Source organism: Diceros bicornis, chromosome 17 (genome assembly GCF_020826845.1).
Source record: "Diceros bicornis minor isolate mBicDic1 chromosome 17, mDicBic1.mat.cur, whole genome shotgun sequence".
Lineage (NCBI taxonomy): Eukaryota > Metazoa > Chordata > Mammalia > Perissodactyla > Rhinocerotidae > Diceros > Diceros bicornis.
The window spans coordinates 3,641,424-3,664,788 of NC_080756.1; the positions used below are offsets into that span (position 1 = coordinate 3,641,424).

A 23,365-nucleotide genomic window follows, 5' to 3' on the forward strand; every position below is an offset into this window, starting at 1 on the left:
TATGAATAATCTGCACATGCTGCTTTACAGACAATACACATTTGTAAACTTGCTCATGCAAAATTAGTGTGCGCAACAGGGATACTGTTAATCCCCATACTTAAAAAATGATACCTTATTATTTTTTTAAACTGCCAAACCCTCTGAAATGTAACAACTCTTACACAGATGTTCTTGTCTGCCAGCTAAAAATCAATTTATGTTGCTGAAACAAAAAGTTATACAAGAAAAAGAAACATGGTTTTTGTCTTGCAAAATTTTTGATTTTTAAATAAGAGAAAATTTATAAAAGAAAGAAATTCATGGTCACAAAATTTTAACATTTTAATCCTAAACATTACAGGGCAAATAGATACTGGACCCTATCTCCATAAATCCTAACTTTTAGTTTCCATTTTAAGTGTTGCCCTAACCACTAAAACATCAGTGGTTTTACAACCTCTGGATTATGGAAATACATATTTCTGAAATAAATGCTACAAAAACAACAATGGAAGAAAGCCAACTGTCTCCATGAAGGAAAAAAAAGTGGAACATTTTGAAGCTTTTAGACACCTCTCTCTCCATGTCTTATGATTAACCTGTCAATTCAGTGCATCGTATGGTCAATGGAATGGTCCCTGTGTGGAACCAAACATCTAACTAGTGTCCATTGATTCCAAGTTAGTGGATGATGAATCTTTCTGGATACTTTCAAAGATGGCGGCCAGCTCCGGGTTAGAGCTGATCTGAGACTGGAACTCGCTCATCAGCGGGCTCTTCTCTGCTTCGGGAATGGTCAGCAGCGCTGCTACTGCTCTCATGGCCGATCGCTTCAGTTCATCTTGTTTTTCAAACTCCTGCTTTACTGAGTTTGCCTTTACCTGTAACAGTGAGTAAATTCATATTATGTGCTATAAGACAGCTCTTCCAGGAACAAAATTTAAGCATGCAGAAATTTCTGGTAAATAAAGCAAAGCTACACTTTCACAGGTACAAAAGGCACGTACGTTATACCTAAGTTACAGTTGTTTTTAAACTTATCAGCAGTAGTCGTCTCCTTTCAAGGGAGTATTTTACACAAACCCCATTATAAAGAAAATCCAGAGCCATCACGGTTGAAACAAAGGGTGGGACACAAAGCCTTAATCTGCTTAGCAAGTCCTACTTCGGCCTCCACCAAAATTCATGTAATTATTTTTATATGAAAAGCCCTGTTTCACCGTCTGAAACTAAAAATAATTCTGACTTCTCAAGGTCCATTTTAAATGTCCTTATGCTCATATGAAGTCTCTATGACACCCACCCGTGCCACCTCCACCAGACTTAAACATTTCCTCTTTTGTGGCCCTATCACACTTTATCCCATATCAGTACATATCAGTACAATATGTATCATATTGTTATAACAATAAATAAAAACTTTTAAGAACAGCATTTAACAGTGTTAAGTTTTCTAAAACATTCACTTCAATAGGTTAACTTTTAAAACCAACTGCTACAGAGGGTGCTAGCATGGTTAAATTTGGAAAACGAGAGTATAGAATTGACGGAATCCTGAATTCACCAAGTCTGGCCTAAGCTGATGCCTATCAATGATTACCTTAGTTGTACATGTGGCGCGTAATGGCTCAACAAGTCGGTCCAACCTCTGCAATACTGCACTTGGACAAAGGGTGGAGAGTCTCACCAGCATTAAAAACGTTAGCATCTATTAGGAATAAAAAAAGACAAAATGCCAAATTCTGACAAAGTTTTAAAAGGAAAATGACTAGCATGCATCAAGTTTTATTTTAATGTAATCTGTCATTTGGAATCATGTAGCTCTGTCTCACACTTTATCTGAGGAATTTTAGTTACAAGTACTAGAGAGACTTTATAATGTGGTCCTAAAGTACATAACTAGAAAAGTGGCTCTGAGTTTTGGCTGTACATTAGAGATGGGGAGCTTTAGAAATATACCCATTTCTCAGCCCCGTTCACGGAGACTCCTTTTACTTAACGCCTCAATAGGGCCATAGATTCAGTATTTCTTCTAAAAAGCTCATGTGCACCACGATGGAAAATCAATGAACAAGGAAATAATTGAACTAGGAGACAAGCTTTCTAATAAGTTTCCACTGTCTTAGCAGATTTTCCTAAAAAACCAAAAAGACTGATTATTCAGATTAGTCCATATAAAGCCCAGCAACCCATAATGTTTTTTCTCTTAGACTATAAACTGTAGAATTATACAGGAGGATCCTATTATTCTGGGGGGTTCCCTTCCCTGAATCCTGGGAGGGTCAGGTTACTATCAGCTATGGAAACACAAACATTGGAGTTCTGACAGCAGCTGGATTACCGCGCAACTACCACTTTCCCTGCTTGACTGAAGGCCTCAAATGCAAGAGCAGAAGAACAGACAACGCACCGATTTATTTGTCACATCATCCTTTTATAGTTCACGTTTAAAGCGGACATGAGCAAAAGGGAAACAAAAGCAGTTACAAGCAAAGTTCATGCTCTAAACCTAAAAGGCGATATGATTTCTCTCTAGTTTCCTCTACACAGACTGCTTTGTGTATCTGAAAACAGTTCTTCCATGCTACCCTTTAACAAAACTCTTGATATTAAACCCAGTATATTATATTGGAAAACAAAAATCCCTCATTCAGGTAAATAATATAGTTATCATGTAGGACAGCCCTCAAGACAGCCAAAGAGAATTAGTCAAGACAATGATGGGAAACTAAGAAAACTCTCCATGGCTAATAACTGCAGTCCAATATTGAGAGACAGGCCAAAAGGTCTCAGATTACACTTTGAACAGCAAAACCTTCTGGACCTTCTTTTGAGAGAAAGGACCTAGGGACTATGTGCTAAGCAAGCTGGCACAGAGAATTTCTTAAGAATTTTCCATCCACTTAGACTTGACTTCCTCCTCCAATGAAAAAGTTTTGGGATTTTTCCTGTATGGCAACTGATTTTTACATTGCATCACATGCACACTTTTGCATATTATAGTTTGTAACACACTTACTAAAATCATGACAAACCAATTTTTCTCACACTACACAAGAGTCAATTACAAGGGTGAAAGTCACTCTAGCAAAGTCTTCTTCTAAAACATTCTATAAACGGGCACAAACGTCTTACCTTAATATCATAATGGTCCTTTAAACCATCTTCAACATGATTTAGAAATTCGAAGATATCTAGTCTATCAAGACAACTGTCTAGAAGCGTGTACATGCATTCAAACGCTGCCTTTCTAATGTCTAGGCCGTCGTCGACTGTATGCTTAAATGGACCCATTTCTACCTGATGAAACAAAAAAGAATGAATGGATACACTTAAAGGTAAAAGACAAGCTTAGATAAACAGTGTCATCTAACCAACTTACCTCTCTTATGAGCTCCTTTCTAACTTTTGTTTCATTGTAAAGATGTGGAAGAACCGTATCTAGGAGATCCCTTATTAATGATGGCTTATTATGTGCTGCTGAATTGAATGTGACCAAGGCTACTCTTCTTACATTCAAATCTGGGTCTTCCAATGTTTTTAGGAAATCACCTGAAAAATTGTACGAGAAGCAACATACAGCTATGGTAAGCTTAAAATAAAAATACATTTTAGTTTTTTTCTAAATTGATAGTTTATTATTGTTGGTATTACAGTTATTTCTTCAATGCAGGTCACGGCAGAACATGCTGAAATCCTAAGTAAACTATAGTTCTTTCGGCAGCAGGTAAACTATTATGTTTGAATTGCAGTGGACTTAATTGATAACCTACTCTCAGCACCTACAACACAGAGGGTAGGGAGTGAAAGTCCAAAAAGTTCCCCAATTACTTTCATAGATACTTGATAAAAAGGTGGGTTGCAGAGAGAAGTGATGGAGCCAGCAGCCACAAGGACAAGTTAAAAACTGGTACTTGCACTAAAAGCAACAGAAATAGAATTTTAAACAACTGAGTTCAAAATAAGATACACAAGGCAAGGTCAGATCCACTGCTTGATAAAGATGGAATACTGTTAACAAGCAGACAATTTATCACACGACAAAAAGAAATGTGCCTCCAAAAGCCCTATTTTTATTTCTATCTTTAACGAGAAATATATGAATAGGTAAAAGGATAAGAGTACAACAGGAAAAGGAAACCTGCAACAGGACAAAAAGCTAAAGAAAGCAGCTCACCACTTGTCAACTGTATGACTTCTGGTAAGTTACTTTAGGTAAGAGCCTCAGTGCCCCAGTTTGTAAAATGAGGATTAGAAACATTTTAGGGCTACTGAGCAGAATAAATAGTATGTGTATTTGAACACTGTGTCTGGTACACACCTGGTAGTATTCATATGAAGCTATCATTCATCATTATGTAATCTCAACCCTACCATCAACAATCTTTTAGAATACACAGGGAAAAAGACGTGCCAGAAGACCTGAATGCATCATAACAGCAATCAGAAAAAAATGGGAGGAAAGAAATACTCAACCACCAAAGATTAGTAAACTCAAGGTTGACCACCTAGGAAAGTTCCAGCACTGACTACAAAAAAAAGTTAAGGAGATAGCTTGGGTTCAACAAGAATTTAAATCTACCAGACTAAATCTCCTCACCCCCCGGCTTAGAATTACTAAAATGGTAGACTAGAATAATAATTAGACTAAAGCATGTATCCGCTTTCAGTAAAGCATCTAAAATATTGCTACTATTATGGTCAAATGGTGACATGGACTAGGATCAGTGGTGCCCAATTTCTTCGTCTAGGAGTTTCAATTTTTTTTTTTTTTTGTGAGGAAGACTGGCTCTGAGCTAACATCTATTGCCAATCCTCCTTTTTTTCCTTTTTTCTCCCGAAGGCCCCAGTAGATAGTTCTATGTCATAGCTGCACATCCTTGTAGTTGCTGTATGTGGGACGCCGCCTCAGCATGGCCGGAGAAGCGGTGCGTCAGAGCACACCCGTGATCCAAACCCGGGCCGCCAGTAGCAGAGCGCATGCACTTGACCACTAAGCCACAGGGCCGGCCCCTAGGAGTTTCAATTTTTAAAAAGCTTCCTAGGTTGTTCTGATGTTCATATAGTCACAAATAATACTGAACTAGGTCATAATTCAATTAGAATGATAATCATCTGATTGAGTAACTATACCAACAATGCACACTGGCTGACTGTTGTCAACCTGGAAAGATGACTCCAGAGATGTGGCACAGGTCTCTTCCTTTGTCCTATCTTGTGCAAAATCAAAAATGTGAATTAATATATCAAAGCAAAAAACAGGTGATGGGAAAAAAGGCAAGAATCTTCTGATAGAGACTTTGAATTATTTCTAGGTCCCAGCAACAGCACCCATTTATGCCTGTGTCCCCCTTAATCTGAATTGGTAATCCCTTTCTGCAGTTCTTTTAAATTGTTTCTTCCCTTTCTGGCCCTGCAGAATAGCATGAAACTGCAAAGCTTCTCTGCCATATCCCCCACTCTTCTGTCCTCAAGAAAGCACCAAACTGAGTTCTGAAGCTACTACCAACTCTAGGAAAACTGATGATGAAAACACAGGAAAGCTGTTAACAGCATGAAAAATAATCCTAAAAGCTAATTCTTCTTTTCACAAAAATAGAGACAGCCTTAGTCTTTCTGAGGTATCTCCTTCTTAGTTCTTCTGGGAATGAGCTCTACCTGACTCTTTTTTATTCTTAGGTTGTTTCCACTTTACATATGGAAGTTTCCAGAGATCCCCTTGGGAGCTGGAGGGTTACAAGTTAAAAACAGAAAATTGAGGCCCTAATAGCTCAAGTGAGATTCATTTACATCTGGAAGAAAACTTCAGACTGGTCAGATAGATCAAATATCTTTTTCCTTTACCCATTAGTTATTTTAGGTCACCTCCAAAATATGATTATCAAATGTCTAGCTGACCCTATAAGACATCCTAGTGTATTTACTAATTTCAGTCATTTGCAAAATTATCTAATAATTTCAAACTAAGGGATGATAGAATATAAGTATATAAGATCATACATTATCAATTATCTTTTTAATGAAACAATTACCAGACCCTTAAAAGCACTGTAGTTCCTTGGTGATATTTTTAGTTAGTGAAATGATTAGTTTTTTGACAGTTAACTATTAGTTAATCAGTATGTTTATTTTTGTTTCTACTTACCTATGCAGTTCTTTAATAGTGGATCAATAGGTTGTGGATGATCAGAAATAGTAAACTTCACAGCTGTAACCACTGAGCTTCGGGCATATGACGAGCCTAATTAAACATAAACTGTCAGTCTAAGTCCACTAAAATCCATGGACATCTTTAAAATCTTCAAACCACTTCAAATAACATCAGTGTCTTCAGTTCCTTAAAATTCTCTTTGGTGAGGAGGGGGATTTCTTACTGCTCTCAGGGAGCACACTAATGGAGCAGAGTGTACTCATCTCAAAAGAAACACTCTATTCTGGGAGGAGGGGCCTGGAAGAGCAGCAGGGGAGGACCTAGCCTCACAAGAGGGGCTAGTTAAATCCATAACTGGCCTATAAGGTCTTCAAGGTTTATTAAAAAAGAAAGCACTTTCTAAGAATGAGTGGCTATGTTCACCTTTTACTTGGCCTAAAGGGGCTAACACTCCCAGGATCTTTCATTTGAACCAAGTCACCAACTGTAGTACTATAATTAGTACTAGCAAGCTCCTCAGGATACACTAACTCAAGAGACACCCATCTTTTCCACATTTTAAGACAAAAGAGTAACATTAAAATATAATGAACACCAGGAACTAGAACAGATTTATTTACCCATTATCTAATTACCCTCTTTATCCTTTTGATCACAAAATGTCATCTGAATATGGCTCCATATTATAACATAAAGCAACAGCTTCTACATGTAACAAGATACAGAAATGTTTTAACTTCCTCATTAGACATCTTTCAAGGCAACCAACCAACTGCTAATAAAGCAAGAAAATCTAGGTACCCACCTGATATCAAGTACCCCTTAAGCCGTGGAAGGAGAGTTTCTGGATCAATTAGAGTGAGTTTGCCTAGACATTCAGCAACAACATTTCTGGTTCCTTCTTCTGCACACTCACAATGCTTTAGCAACAAGGCCCAGATGTTTTCAACATATGGTTTAAGGCCCACCACTGATGCAGAGCTAATAATTTCCTTCAAGGAATGAAGCAGAAGATACTGCCTTTTGGGCTGACTGGTTATTTCTTGTAAGACAAATGGCAGGTATTCAGGAAGGTTGCCCACACTAATGCTGCCTAATGCATAGGATGCGGCTGATTTGACTTCTTCACTAGGAGATGAGAAGGCTTCCAATATTACAGATTTCAGTTCCAGCTGCCCACTTAAGTCAATATGATGCCCAACTTCTCCAAGGGAAAGTAGAGCTAAGAGACGAATGGAATCTGTAGACCTTGAGTTCTTGACGTCTTGAATAAACTGACCTACTACAGCTGGTCCTTCTTTAGGGCATGCTCGAGTAAGGGCAGCTACACATTTGGCAATGGAATAATAAGACTGCTTGTGAGTAAGAGCTGTGCTCTGGGAATAAACTGGACCAGTCAGCATGCGCAACAAATCCATGTATCCTAGATTATTTGTTCCAGTGACAACCAGAGCTTGGAAAAAGTCTAGCATGGCGCTAAGAGCTCCTCCCTGCAATAAGGGCGATCTCACAAGTCCAATAAGTTCATTGAGAATGGATCCACTTATCTTTGAAAGGGAGGAGGGATACACTTTTGCCAGTGTGGTAAGAAAACTGATAGCCATCTGTGAAACATGCATATCACTTTCGCTGATAAGAGGTGGGAGCTCATCTAGAACTGCATCAATCATGGCAGCTGTCAAGCTATCACTATAGTTTTTAATTAGAATATCTAGGGCTGAAAGGGTGCCCAATTTCAAAGCTCTCTGGTTTTTCCTGAGAAATGAAGCAAGGATAGGAACCCCTTCTCCCAGGACAGGCCTCAAATCTATCTTCAAAGGTGACCCAGCAATGAGTGTCAATGCCTTCACTGTAGTTAACCGGGTAATTTCATTCTTTAGCCTCTCCAAGAAAATCTGAAGTGTATTAGGCAAGTCAGAACCCAAATTGTCTCCAAGGTTGCAAATGATTTGTCCCATACAGGAAATAGCCCTTTCCTTGACTTCCTGATCAATGTCAGCTGCTTTTAACCTCTTAATGGTACAGGTAAATAGATCTTTGATGTAAGGAGTTGCATCAAATGAGGATGGCTGATCTAAAGGACGAATGACTTTCACAAGCTGTTGAGTAACAAGAAGTGCTTCAGATGTAATCTTGTAAAATGGGTCTCCAACACAAGCCACCACTGGAGGGACCAAAGCCTGGACATGAGGATGGAAGACTTGAGGAGAGTGGTTACAGAGGATTACGTACAGACACGACAGAGCATCAATCTTCAAATTTGATGAGCTTGATTTATCATTCAGTGAGAAAATGATTCCTAAAAAGCCAACAAACAAAATCCAATAATTTTATGCATAGTGTTATAAAAGAAAAATTAAAACTAATCCCTAAAATATTGCTAAATTTTCCACTTCATCATATTATCTTTAAAGTAGTGGAAATTTCACAATCTATGATAAATATTAGAGCCAAAAACTTTAGGGTAAGATTTCAAACGTTATACTTGCAAATTTCTAATTTTAGGTGTTCAAGATAGTTCCATAAAAGTTAGTTCACGTGCAAATTAAGCTGTCACAAATTTTCCTTTTGAAGAAAACAATTATTTAAGCTTATGTAAGTCTTAGTACAGTCTATAGTAAGTCCTCAAAGCGATTTACCATTTCTTTCATACCTGGTACAAGCACAGGAACGTGTTGCGTCAGGGCCCCAGGTAACACATTCACGAGTTCAGTTAACATGTTAAAACAACACTGCCGGGTCTTCACACTTTTTTCCTTCATCTGTTTGTGCAGAGCTTTAACAATGTTGGGAACCTGAAATTATCACACGCATTAGCTGGTTCAGCTACTGGTATTTCCTCAGTATACTTAACACCAATTACATGGGATAGGGAGATACCTTTTTTTGTGAAACTCCTAATTTCATTATCTGCTAACCAATAATAAGATTGTTAGATACATACTCTGTTGCATCTATTACATATGTTCTCTTGTAACTATATTTGCTTCAAACTGATATAAGAAAATAGAGAAAAGCTATCATTAGCTTTCTTCAGAGCAACAATTTAGTCATTAATTTTTAATTATGAAATGCACAAGACTAAATAGAAATATAACCAAATAATAAAATAACTTTCAACCAAAATTTTAGGAGCATAATTTATAAATGGCATTTTGAACAAAAACAGCACAGATAAGCATTAAAGGAAAAAAGACGAACTATGGAAAAGAAACCATTAAATAGGTCCTTGCTTACAATGAAATCAACCTCACTTCAAATGTAGCTACAAGCAGCAGGGGTGTGACTCAAAGACAGCTGCTTCTAAACTTTCTCATGTTTTGTTAGTTGGTAAAACTTAAATAGGGTATTTACTAACAAACTTGATGGATGCCAGGATACAGACACATACCAGATCCAACAATGATCTGAGAACTAGAGACAAAAAAAAACACCGATCTAATTCCTCACATCATCACCATCAGAATTCCCCGATTTTACCTGACTGCTATACACTGATTCCATTGCTTCTGTCCTCCATACACTTTACCTCATTTCCTTCTACAATTAATCTCCAAAGTTCACCTTCAAAAGTCCACCACATTTTTTTTTAATTTGTACTACGTAAAAACTAGATAGATAGGGCATATACATCCCCGCCCCTGGTTTAGTTGTTTAGTCCCTCTCAATATCTCTTGTGTAATCTATAAAAATGGACAAATATGTACTCTGTGGGACTGCCATAAGGATTACATATAAGATAGGAAAATGCCTGGCATGTACTAAATATTCAAAAAATGGGAGCTGTATAGCTCTACTGTTTAGGATCTTAGAAAAGATGTCTTCAAGTAAAAAATATGTATTTTATTAATAATAAGAGCTGGCATATATAAGTACTTACTAGGTAGTAGCTTCTACATTACATGCTTACATAGATCATCTCATCTCTCACTACCTTGTGTAGACAGTTCTAAGTTAATCTTTATTACAAATGAGAAAACTCAGGTTTAATAAAATGACTAAATAACTTGTCCAAGATCACAACTAAATTAAGAGTTAAGCCAGCTATGAATACAAGTAGTCTGACTCCACAGCTCTAAGACTTCTCCATTAGTATCAAAGATAAAGACTACTTTACTGAATTTTCAAATTATTTTAATATTGTTTATCCAGTAAAATCAAGAATACTTCATTCAAGTAAACTATTTACATGTAACGTAATATTAACGTACATAAACTACTATACAAACATATCCCAGAACTTTATTTCTCTAAAGATGTTCTGGAACTCAAATTTCCATATAAAAACACAATTTTAAAAGATCACATTTACTTGCATGACTTTCAAAACCATACTTTTAAACCAACCTGACTCTGAAGCATTGTTAAAGGTGTTTCTCCCTGTTCCATTGCATCAGGGTCACACAGCCAACTTTGCACAGGACGAGTTTGCTTCAAAAGAGAAAGGTATGCATGAAAAACATCTGCCTTTACATTCTCTTCACGCTCTTTAAATCTGGATATCAGTGCAGGAGAGACGGTCTTGTAGAATTCTGGAAGCATTTCATGCCTTGTGCTAACTACAGCATCCAAGCACTTAGCAGCTGCACGTCTCACTTTCCAACTCATGTCATCATCGTCACTGTATTCATCATCACTCCCTAAAGAGAAGTTTTCATGTTAACAGGCTATAAAGTTTATCATTTCATACAGGAAGTGAATTGATATTCATAACTAAAACAGTTTTCTAACTTTTCACTAACATACAGCAAGAGATAAGTTTTAAAAGACCCAGAACTTAAACAGATGCAGTTTATTTATATAAATTTACCATAAATTAACCTCTAAAGAAAAATGATCATGATTGTGTTTTTAATTTGTTAAACATTTTCTCATTTATTGTGGGTAATGCGCTGCTCATTAACCCCTTAAAATCATTAACACATTAAACTTCTTTAGAACGTAAATATTTGTAAAAGCATAAATGTCCCAGCCTTTTAAACAATATGAACAGAAGTTCAATTCAAAGGACTCACTTGCCACTATAGGAAAATTAAACAATTGGGGAGTTTATAAGATAAACTAAGAAATAGATTTGTGGCTATAGATGACGTGATAAAAAGAATGGTTTTCAATACCAGGACACGTTGTAGAACTAATTTTTATCAGGGAGAAAATCCTGATACCTGCTTTCTTCGTGACTACAAGGTTTTTCACTAAATTTGTTGATGGGCTATTAGGAACAAATATGCATATTCTCAACCTTTCAAGATATTGTACTGTCTTAATGTAGTTTAAAGAAACTATACGTTCTCAATTATAACAAGAAAATTCTGCCCACATAACAAAAGAGCACCATCTTCTCCAAAGTCCTGTTAAAACTTAAAACAATATTCCAAGCAAAGACATTAACAATTCCATCTCACTTATGTATACTTGATAACATACGTATGTGTAATCTCTGAAAATTATTTCCTTCTAACACCATTAAGCTGAACCAGTTGGGTAACATGAAGTTAGGAGGATGGCAAAAATATTAGCAGTTCTCAGGACAGCCTAAAATTATCTAACAGTAATTCTGTCATTCTTAGGTAAGACCATAGCATTGAAATGATTCCTCAGTGGGGGAAAAAAAGATGTCATCTTTTCACTGGATTATATTCCAATTAGCTTAGTGACTGCTAAATGTAGCCAGCTACACCTTAGAAAATCCCAGGATATATAATAAAATTATCCAATCTCCAAAAAGTTTAATTTCACCTTAGCACATTATAAGAAAATCCAACCAAATACTGCTAAACCCAAGGCATTTGATTTATTCACCAGTACCTATGTGAATAAAAATTACAAGGTACTATTAAAATAAAATAGACTATTTAAAAGCAAATAAATAAATGAAGTTTTTCCCATGGCAACCCAGCTATGGGAATTACTTTGCAGAAACATACTTTATTGAGAAAAAGGTCATAAAAAATTTAACAAATATCCTGACCACTGAAATTATGTTGATTTTCTAAGTTGCAACAACACTATGGTAGAAAGGTATTTATTGGGTATAATCCATGTAACTGATAAAGCAGAAGGATGTGGTTTGTATTCAACATAAGTACTTAGCATACTAAAAACCAACAATCAACACCTGGAATATTCACTGCTAACGCTTTCTTCAAAGGATATTCCTATTATAAGCTAAGGTTTCTCTTCATTAATACAACACATTTACTGCGTCCCTACTGTGTGGCAAGCACTGTCCTAGGCACTAGGATAAAGCAGGCAATAAAGAAATTAAAATTAAAATCTATGCCTTCATGAAGCTTACATCCTAGTAGGTGGAAAAATAATTGTATGTCAGAAAGTGATTAAGCATAATGAAGACAATAAAAACGCTGAACAGGGAGTTAAGAATTTTTATGAAGTAAGGGGAAAGCCCTGAGATGGGGGATGGAATGAGGGGGTGTGTGAGAGGGAGTAATCAGGCATAACCTCAAAGGGTTTGGCCTGAGAAACTCAGAAGAATGGGGGTACCATTCTGAGATGGAAAAGGCTAAAGTAGCAACAGGTTAGGCAGGGGATGGCGGAAGGGTGAGGAGAAGATATTTTAGACATCTAAGCAGCCAATCAATCGAGCAGTCACATATATGAACCCGGAATTCACAGGAAAGATCTGGGGTAAAGATAAAATTTGGGGTTTCAGCATACTGACGTTAAACTCAGGAGACTAGATAAAATTAACAAGAATATAATAGTGTAACAGAGAAGTCCAAGGACTAGCCCTGGAATCTCCCAAGTGTAGTGGTCAGAGTGTTGAAGAGGAACCTGCACGGAGACTGAGAAGGAGTAATCACAAGACACGACTAAAACCAGGAGACACTGGGATCCTGGAAGTTCAATAAAGAAATGCTGCTGAGACTGAGTGACAGGCAGAGTCAAATATCTGAGGTCATCGGCGCTCTTGTCCATCACTGGAAGACCCCATTCAAGAGAACAGGGAAGAAGGAATTGGAGAACATTCTTTGGAGGAGGCCTGTTGTACAGGAGAGACATTGGGCAGTAGCTGCTAACGTATAATATGGGGTTAAGAGAGGTTTTTTGTAGTTGTTTCTGTTTTGTTTTTAAAAGATAGATGATACAGACTTTAGAGGAAAGTCATTACATAAATTCAAAGAATCAAACTAAAAATTATTATTAAAAAATAACAGGAAATCCACCAACCTATGTACCTAGTAACTTACCCATTTAAAGATCTCTATTATGATCCTTTTAATACTAGCAGAAACAACTAAACATGAGCAACTCTTATGTCCTTGAAGTGCTACTCTTGTCCAGAATAAATACCAAAAATCACAGCATGCTGACATCAATCTTAGAAGCCTCAGAAATGTTTAGATTATTCGTGAAAGCTAAATGGAGCCTCAAATAATATTTACAATTTTTCATGAAAGTTAAATATATATAAAACCAAACTGCCCTGAATATGTGTATCTACAGGTACAATTTTTTAAGTAACGTTCATTATGATCTCTCCTTATAAAAACGCTTCGTAGAAAATCTGAATAAAGAACAAAAATCATTTATAAATGCTAACCAAGAGAAAAATATTAGTAACATTTTTTCCTGTGTATTTAAAAAAATAAAACTAGGACAGTAATTTTTGTTACCCGCTTTTTCACTCAACTTATTAACTGCTTTAATAAATATTTTTCCAGAATATGATTTTGAAAATGTTGCACAGCAATTCAATACATGGTTGCCCCATAATTTATTTAATCAACTTGCTACTGTTGAATATTGAGGTCATTTCCATTTTCACTATTATAAACAAACAAACAAACAGGTCCTTCATGAAAATTTAACCAAGTCCTGCTATTTAATTTGAAATACCTTGGTCATCATCATCACCACCATCCGCATCCATGGCATTTTCATCTTCATCTTCATCATCATAATTATAATTTGGATCATAGGTAAGATATTTAAGACAAATATTTATAATGGTAGAAACATGAGGATATACTTCCTTAGGACATCTAAAGAAAAAAAACAAACACTGCCTTGAATAACCGTACTCTTCTCCTTGATTCAATATCAGCCATGTTTTATTACCAGATCTTTTCCTTCTCTTTAACACAGCAGAGGAAAGTGCTTCCCAGCCTTTTCAACACCAATGACCCTTCATCTTTCTCTCCCTTTGACTTCATGTTTTAAAAGACTTACTTTTCGAATTACTTATTTAATCCATTTTAAGATGAACTCCCCCCAACATTTTAACATCTCTGAAGTCAGGATGATTCTTATAACAAGTGGTATGTTATGAGGTAGTACTGAGAGAAATCTATATATGCTCTATCTTCTCAATATGACTAGAAGACAAGTCCAGACAAACATGCTCTTCAGCAACTAAGACGATCTGTGACAATACCAGTGCACATTCATCTAGTCTTGGTCTTCCAGCTGTATGCTGGAAGAGAGGACAGAACACATAAACACCCAACTACAAAGGAATACTTTGTGTTTCTCAATCAAAAGGACAGAAATGAATCCCACAATTTGATTTTAAACAATTTGCTATGACTATAAAGCTACTTCTCAAAACCATGAGTGGCAAGGGATTACTGCAGACAACCACCAGTGACGTTTCAGACACTGTGCTACTACACTGTCAATTCTAGCCAAAGGCAAAAAACATCTGTTACTTAGCCAGCATCAAGCCAGTTTTTATTATGAGAACCAAGATTTCCAAATTGAAAATCACTGTCCTAGCAAAATGGATGTGACAGACTTCAAAAACTGTTGAAAAGACACGAAATCCACTATATATTTTGGACCAGATAATTAATTTACCCAGGTGCTCTCTCAGGATAGAGACATTATTAAATAAACCAAAAGACAATGATAAATACCCTTCCCAAGTTCTTTAAATAAAGTCCTAACAATGAGAAAGAAACATTTCAAAACAAATATAAGGACTGTATTTTAAAATATAAGATGATATTCACTTCAAATACCATATTGGTTATCAGTTATTGCTTACATAAGAATTGAATTAAAACATCTGAAATCTAAAACTCAATCCTGGCAATCAGTAAAATAACCCATTTCTTCTCATCCACCTAATCTATATCTTAATTACTATTCTTACTCTTAAGAAGAATTTTTATTTGAAAAATAGAGATCTTAAAAACTTACCTTCTCACAAATGATTCAAAGGCTTGAATGCAGTACTCTCTTAATTCATCATCATCTACATTACAAAATTTTACCACCAAAGGAATTATCTTCTCAAGGTATTCACCTAAGAAAAGCATACTGGTTCTTAAAAACATTCATTAATTTTTTAAAATTAAAGAAAATTTTAAAATATTTAAGTATTTCTTACCTATTCTGTGACCAGCTTGCCTACTAATAGCAGCAATACATTGTATGTAGGTTCTTGTTGTTGACATGGAATCATTTTTGGACAACTCGGACAACAGATGTTCAATAAGATCTACAAAAACTATATTTCCACAGCTCATAACCAGATGGCCAAGAGCAATAATGGTTCTTTTCCTCACTGCAAGTCTAGGGCTGGTCAACTGGGGGAGCAGACAGGTCAGAATCGAAGGATGGAAATTAACAAGAAGTCCTCCTTGCCTTCAAACAAAAAGGAAAGAAAACAACAAATAAATTCAAGATCTCTGAGCACTACTGAAATTCTGGCCTCACCTCAACGTATTCAAAGAGTAAAAACTTAGATGACACTAATCCAAATTCATAATGAAAGGAAAACTAAATTCTTACCATCTCTAACAAAGCAACTGAAAACTTGAGCCAAGTGAATGCAGTTTTGAAATTTGTATCCCTAAATTATCTTCTGGAATCCAGACCTATATCTCCATTTATAGGATTATCCAACCAACAGGCTTGGGAGTTCATCAAAAAAAAAAAAGAACAACGAAGTTGTCACTTTTCCCCTTCCCAGATCTCTACTGATAGTTTTTTCTCTACTATAGCTTTTCGGGGTTCATGACATTCGAAATCTCAGCACCTCTTGACTCCCCTCACATACTGTCTTTCCTCTACACATCTATATACTAAGTTTCATTTATCCTGTTGGTCCAACCCTCTCTTCCAAATCATTTCACAAGTGCAGTTCACTGAGTCAATAGCAGTCAAACATTATGTGCCAGGACAATGCCAGTGATCAGGCCACAGAGTCCAACTGAATTTTCACTACTTATCAAATTAAGTATAAATTCCTTGCCCATCTCAATCTATCACAATGACTTCCCACAACTTTTCTATTCATTCTCTATTCTGGAAAACGAGAACACAATGTTCCCCAACTCCAAGACTACTTATGCTGATACAGTCTATGCCTGGGCACATACATCTGTGCTCTAGCCATTCTTCCAAACTAAATTCAAATGCCACTCTTTCCATAACAAACTTTCTTGGATCATTCCATTTTCAACCCCAAAACACACTATACTTCCAGTTAGTATTTTGTCCTATTCTGCCTTATATTATAGCAATTTGTGTTCTTTTTTTTTTGTGTGTGTGAGGGAGACCAGCCCTGAGCTAACATCCATGCTAATCCTCCTCTTTTTGCTGAGGAAGACAGGCTCTGAGCTAACATCTATTGCCAATCCTCCTCCTTTTTTTCTTCCCCAAAGCCCCAGTAGATAGTTGTATGTCATAGTTGCACATGCTTGTAGTTGCTGTATGTGGGACGCGGCCTCAGCGTGGCCGGAGAAGCAGCAAACTCCGTTCTCCCTCAAAACACGGTTGCTACAACTTACCAGCATTATTTTAACTGGACACTTTGTTACTCCTACTGGCACATCTCCTTATCTAAGCAGATCATTTTATTCAAGAATATAAGAGTAAAACAAAACATAAAAACTGTGCCGAAATATTTAAACCACAAATTTTATTAATTACTTTTCAAAACTACAAAAAAACGCTTGCGGGGCCAGCGCAAGTGGTTAAGTGCACACGCTCTGCTGCGGCGGCCCAGGGTTCACCGGTTCGGATCCCAGGTGCGCACCGACGCACCGCTTAGCAACCCATGCCGTGGTGGCGTCCCATATAAAGTGGAGGAAGATGGGCACGATGTTGGCCCAGGGCCAGTCTTCCTCAGCAAAAAAAAAGGAGGATTGGTAGATGTTAGCTCAGAGCCAATCTCCTCACAAAAAAAAAAAATGCTTGCTATATGCAATATTACATGATAAATATAATTACCTTATTTCTCCCCTTACCCCTAACCACACACAAAACAGTCAAAATGTTAAAGATGAATAACTTTAGACCAAGTTTCACTGTATTTACCAGAAAGGACATTTTGTGCGTGTGTGTGAGAGGAACATTAGCCCTGTGCTAACATCTGTTGCCAATCCTCCTCTTTTTGCTGAGGAAGATTGGCCCTGGGCTAACATCCATGCCCATCTTCCTTCTACTTTATATGCGGGACACCGCCACAGCATGGCTTGATAAGCAGTGTGTAGGTCCGAGCCCAGAATGTGAACCTGCGAACCCCTGGCTGCCAAAGCGGAGCACGCAAATTTAATCACTACACCACCGGGCCAGCCCCCAGAAGGGATTTTTAATAAACGTACATAATACTTGTATTACAAATAATACACGTTTACCTGCTCAACATATCAGCCATAATATCCAAGGCTTCTAGCTGAACAGAGACATCTTCCTGCTTTGCTATGGCACTGGTAAGACGTCCAGTGATCTTTTTACATACATTAGCAGCTAATGCAGAGCCTGCGTGAATAAGAAACCAATAATAATTTCAAGACAAGTGCACTGAATTCCACCTTACATTCATGGTAGTCACCAAATATCCAACAACCCTCAATTTGATTATGAGACTGACTCAAGAGATTCATGTCAGAAAAATATGTATTTCAAAACAAGTTGTTTCTCAATAAAACAATTTATTAGACAAATAAGAATTAGAGATAATAACTGCAGAAGGAGTACATGACATAGGGAAAACAGTGTCAATTAAGCAGACTCTACTGGACAACTATTTCTGTGCACTATCACAAATGCTCCTATAGAGCCAGTAGTAGCTGTAGTGCTTGCACCTCTAAATTGGAAAGCAGCAACGATATTTCCCTCTACTTGAGTCCTCTTTACTAGTAACCTAGACTTTTAAATTTTAGTGAATTAAAACCCAAATATATTCTGAGCTCCAACAATTAACATGGTTTCTTAAAAAAAAAAAAAAAAAAAAAAAGCTGTAACCTCTAATAAGATCCTTTCCAATCCAAAGATTCCATAACTTTACTATAAAGTAGAAATGCTGTTCCAAAGGACTCATAAATTAAGGTTATTACTATTTTAGAGTAGATTCATGTCATTACTGACAACTGAGAGAAAAAAAGAAGAAGAAACTGTGAAAGTAAGAATATGAATGGTTAACAGAATTCTTGTTGGAACCAGAAATCAGATAAAAACATGTTTCAATGAGAGGAAGAAAAAAAAAGGAAAATATCAATATAGCTAACATAATTATAAATAACAACATTCAGAGATGGTGAAATATTTTATTGAAATAACTAATGAACAAGGGTAAAGTAACATTGGTATGATACAGTGGGAAGAGTATCAGCTTTCGATTAAAAGATAATGGATTTGAATCTTCACTCAAACAGGTAATCAAAAGGTTGGGTGAATTAACCCAATCTCTCTAAGTTTCAGTTCCCTCAACAACAAACTAGGGATATTAAGACCTCCCATATGGCTGATGTTTAAACTAACTGAAATAATACACATGCATCATCTAGCATGATGGCTAGCCCAGTGAATGATTAGCAAATATTTATTAAGTAAACAAGTGAAAACTGCAGACCAAGACTACATTATCACCCATCTACATCCTTCCATGAAACAGGGAGATGATAATTTCACCTCATTTGCAGATGAGAATAACTTTAAGCCTGCTGATTTTAGCCAATAACTTAGTAGTCAAGACCAATTCTATAACTTACATTATCTAAACATTTCTGTCAGAGGCCAAAAGCTAATTGATTGGCAAATTCATTAATTGCAGTTTAAAATTTTTTAAATTACCAAGTAGCTGTAAAAGGTTCAAACTTAAAGACACTAGTAAACTGAGCTATTTATTTTACAACTGTCTTAACTGTGTTAAATCTTACATCATAAATTCTAACGCAAAGCAAAATTAATACTGAAAATAGAGAGCTAATCAGAAATACCTCATGATTTTGGTTATCTTTTACCTCACTGCATAGGCTGGCGTAACTCTATTCTGTAGTCACAATACATACAACAATATAAAAGCTTGCTCCAACACAGAAATTCTCCAGACCTGGTATTCCTATAAGATACTTCATTCAATCAATATAATATTCATTTAAAATTGAAAACTGAATTTATTTTTAAGCAAAAATAAGACTCCGGACTTTTTTTCCCCTATTTGTTCAAAGGGATGCTTACAACATCTTTTCGGATAGACACCTCTCTCCTTCCCCGGCCAGAAGAACAAAAGAAGGGTGGAAGAGAACACCTCCACGTAAAAGGGAAACAGGCAGAATTGACGCTCTTGCTTACCACTGGAAGCTGGAGGAAGTTCTCCAATGACTGTTTTAAGGCCAATACTTGAAATATCTCGAAGTTGTTCTTTATCAGAAAGCATGTTAGTGCAGAGGGTATCTACAATTGTTTCTACTTGATATTCTTTCACTTTACTCACTAAAGGGCCAAGACTGTAATATAAAGAAGAAAAAATGTTTTTAAATCTACAAAAACAGAAAAATAGACAAGTAGAAACATTAACTTTTTTGCCTAGCAACTGTCAACACAAAGTAAACACATTATGCCTGTATCATAAATAGTATATGAATAAGGGTATAAAAGAAATTCTTGATTGATAAGCTCCTTTCAATTGGTTTCCAATTTTTTTCCCACTGATTTCCATCATAGTATAAGGAAACTTAAGATGCTTTACACCCCTACCCCCTGACCCTTTAAATATACACAACATTTTTAAAGGCTAATTAGGAGTCAGGATTGAAAAAGGATAGTCACTGATGAAGACTGTTTAGTTAGAAAATCCTGAGGAATCAACAAAAACTACTATAACTAATAAGTAAGTAGGAGATACTACGGTTCATAGTTAGAAGACTTAGCATTGTTAAGATGTTGATCATCTTCAAGTACTTCTACAGCTTCAACACAATCCTCAAATTACAGCAAGCTTATTTTTTAAATAGAAATTGATAAACCAATTCTGAAATTTACATGGAAATACAAAGAACTTAAAAAATCAAAATACTCTTAGGAAAAGAAGAATGAAGCTAGAGAACTTACACTACCTTACCTCAGACTTCCATAGATCTACACTAGTGTTTCTCAACCAAGGGTGATTTTTACACTCCAACAGACATTTGGCAATGTCTGGAGACATTTCTGGTTGTCACTACTAGGGGAGGAAGGAATGCTACTGGCAAACAGTGGGTAATGGCCAAAATGCTGCTAAACATTCTAAAATACACAGGATAGCTCCTCACAACAAAGAATTGTCTGGCCCAAAAAGTCAACAGTGCCAACATTGAAAAAGCCTGAGCTATGCTAATAAAGTAGCATTGTACTGGTATTAGAAGACAAATAAACCAATGGAAACAACAGAGTCTAAAAATAGACCCAAACTTTTATAGCCAATTGATTTGTGACAAAGACACCAATGCAGTTCAGTAGGGAAAGAAAATGTCTTCAATAAACGGTGCTTCAACAACTGGATATTCATGTGGAAATAAAAAAGAACTCAATTCTTACTTCACAAAAATTAATTCAAGATAGATCATAGGACTAAAGTAAAAGCTGAAACTAGAAGGCTCTTGGAAGAAAACACAGGAGAAAAATCTTTGCAACGTACAAAAATTTCGTAGGACACAGAAAGCAATAACCATAAAAGAAAAGTTGAAATTAATTCACACGTTAAATCAAACTCTTTAAAATCTAAATGGACAACAGCAATTTCATTCTTACATATTTATCCATAAGAAACAAAGACACGTTCTAAAAAAAAAACTCATACAAGAATATTCACTGTATCTTTATTCACAACAGCCAAACCCTAGAAAGAAATCAAATGTATAAACAGATTGTGGTATCAATGGCTACTCATTAGTAACAAAAAATCATGTAATATACCCAATACTAATATACCCCAACATAGATGAATCTCACAGAGGTTATGAGAGAGAAAAAAAGCCAGACACAAAAGAGTACGTATTGTATGATTTCATTAATAGGAAGTTCTAGAACAGGCAAAACTAATTTAAGGTGAATGAAACAATGGTGACCTCAGGTAGGGATGTTGCATGTGAGGTAAAGATACAATTTTATCTTTTTCAAATGGTTATCCAGTCTTTTGAAAAACAGGTCCAACTTTTCTCCAGTGACGCCACCTTCATCACGCACTTTCCCTTCTACTTTACTCCATCAGTCTACTAATGCCCCATTACCTCACTGCCTTGATTAGAGAAACGTAACAGTACATTTTCATATAACACCCTTCCAACTCCAGCATTTGTTATAATTTTTCAGGGTTTTCTTGGCTATCTTTAGCAAATACCCTTCCCCACTTCTACCTCCCACCAAAATATACTTTAGAGTCAACTTTCTAGCTTGTGGAAAAAAACTTACTGATTTTTACAACCGGCATTAAATTAACCCGGAGAGAACCAACAACTTGGTCGCATTTTTCCTATCCAAGGACATGGGATGTCTCGCCATTTGTTCCAAGTACATTTTTGTTATCAGTCAAGAGTATTTCAAGTTTTCCTTCATCAAGTTTTGAAAAAGATAAAACTGCAACCTTACCTTATGCCATATAATACCCTGACTCAAGGTCACCACTGTAACATTTCTTGTTACATTTATTCCTAGGCATTTTGTCTTTCTGTTGCTGTAATAAATGGACATTTGCTTCCATATCTTCCAACTGGTTATTATTTGCTTATATGAAAGCTACTGATTTTTGTTCATTAATTTTACATCCTGTTACTTCACTGAATTCTTCTTTAAATTTTTTTCTTGATTGACTTGATTTTTCCCATGTATACTTTTCCAATTCTTATGCATCTAACTTTTGCCCCCCTTGTCTTACAGCGGCTAACACTTTCAAAAGAAATGTAGTGGAGACAGACACACATCTTTGCCTTGTTCCTGACTTTAGTGTGAAGGTGTCTGGTAATTTACTGACTTTTGGGCTGAGGTATAAATGTGTATGTTTGTGTACTTTTAATGTTAGAAAGGTCCCATCAATTCCATGTTACTACATGTTGTACTTGAAACAGGTGATGAATTCTCTCCTGTTAGATAAAGCATCCCTGACCTGTTCTTCACTCTCATGACACAGCAAGTATGATGCTGGCTTTCGGAAGGTGTTTCACTCCTCTAACTACACTACACAGCCTAAGTGTTGGGTTTTTTGTTTTGTTTTGTTTTTTTAAATCAAGAACCAATGTTGAATCTTATCAGTGCCTTGACAACTAACCAGATAGTTTTTTCTTCGTCTGATCTATCAACATGATGAAATAAATATACTAATAAAGCACATCATATTGAACTGCCCTAACATTCCTGGGATGAACCTCACTTGGTCATGGTATGTTACACTTAATATATTGCTGGATTTTATTTTGAACATTTAAAATGAAATTGGTCTGTAGTTTTCTTTTTTGGTGTCATCTTTAGTCAGGATTTGTTATCAGCATTTGGTTTAAATAAAACTGGAAAGTTTTCATACTTTATGCTCCAGAATAGCACTAGAACTATCTATACTACAACTGTCTGTTCTTTGACGTTTCAAAGACTTGTGTAAAAGATTTCTGGGCCTGGGTTTCTTTTGAGTGATGAGTTCTTTGACAACTTTCCCAATTTCCTGATAAGGCTACTTAGTAGTTTATCTATCTGTTGGCATTTTCTCTCCTCCAAGAATTAGCTCCTGAGTTTTATCTCCTAACATATTACTTTTCTTTATATCTTAATTCCTTTCTTATTTTCTTTAATATACGTATGTGATTTCTTCCCCCACCAGTTAATTATAAGTATAAAAGATCATCAAAAATCAAAAGCTCAGGTTCCTAATGAGTACAGATTCATACTCAAGGGAATAAAACCAACGCACCTCTCAACTCTCACCTTGGGACAAAGACTACTTTTTATTATCATTATCAAAGCCTGATAAACGTCTGGCATATATTTTAAACAAAACTTAATTTTATTTAT

General features: G+C 36.1%; 1 protein-coding gene across 1 annotated transcript in view; it reads right to left on the reverse strand.

Annotated features, from left to right (window-relative positions):
* Positions 1–299: 299 nt before the first annotated feature.
* CAND1 (cullin associated and neddylation dissociated 1) overlaps positions 300–23,365 on the reverse strand; it is a 34,652-nt gene continuing 11,586 nt past the window's right edge. The window contains exons 3-15 of the mRNA XM_058557688.1: positions 19,682–19,836; positions 17,743–17,866; positions 15,489–15,745; positions 15,299–15,404; positions 13,994–14,139; positions 10,481–10,773; positions 8,787–8,928; positions 6,939–8,432; positions 6,128–6,223; positions 3,365–3,534; positions 3,118–3,282; positions 1,583–1,690; positions 300–863 (exon numbers count right to left, since the gene is read on the reverse strand). Of these exons, the coding sequence (XP_058413671.1) occupies positions 639–863; positions 1,583–1,690; positions 3,118–3,282; positions 3,365–3,534; positions 6,128–6,223; positions 6,939–8,432; positions 8,787–8,928; positions 10,481–10,773; positions 13,994–14,139; positions 15,299–15,404; positions 15,489–15,745; positions 17,743–17,866; positions 19,682–19,836 (3,481 nt within the window). The 3' untranslated portion in view covers positions 300–638. The remainder of the gene's footprint in view (positions 864–1,582; positions 1,691–3,117; positions 3,283–3,364; positions 3,535–6,127; positions 6,224–6,938; positions 8,433–8,786; positions 8,929–10,480; positions 10,774–13,993; positions 14,140–15,298; positions 15,405–15,488; positions 15,746–17,742; positions 17,867–19,681; positions 19,837–23,365) is intronic.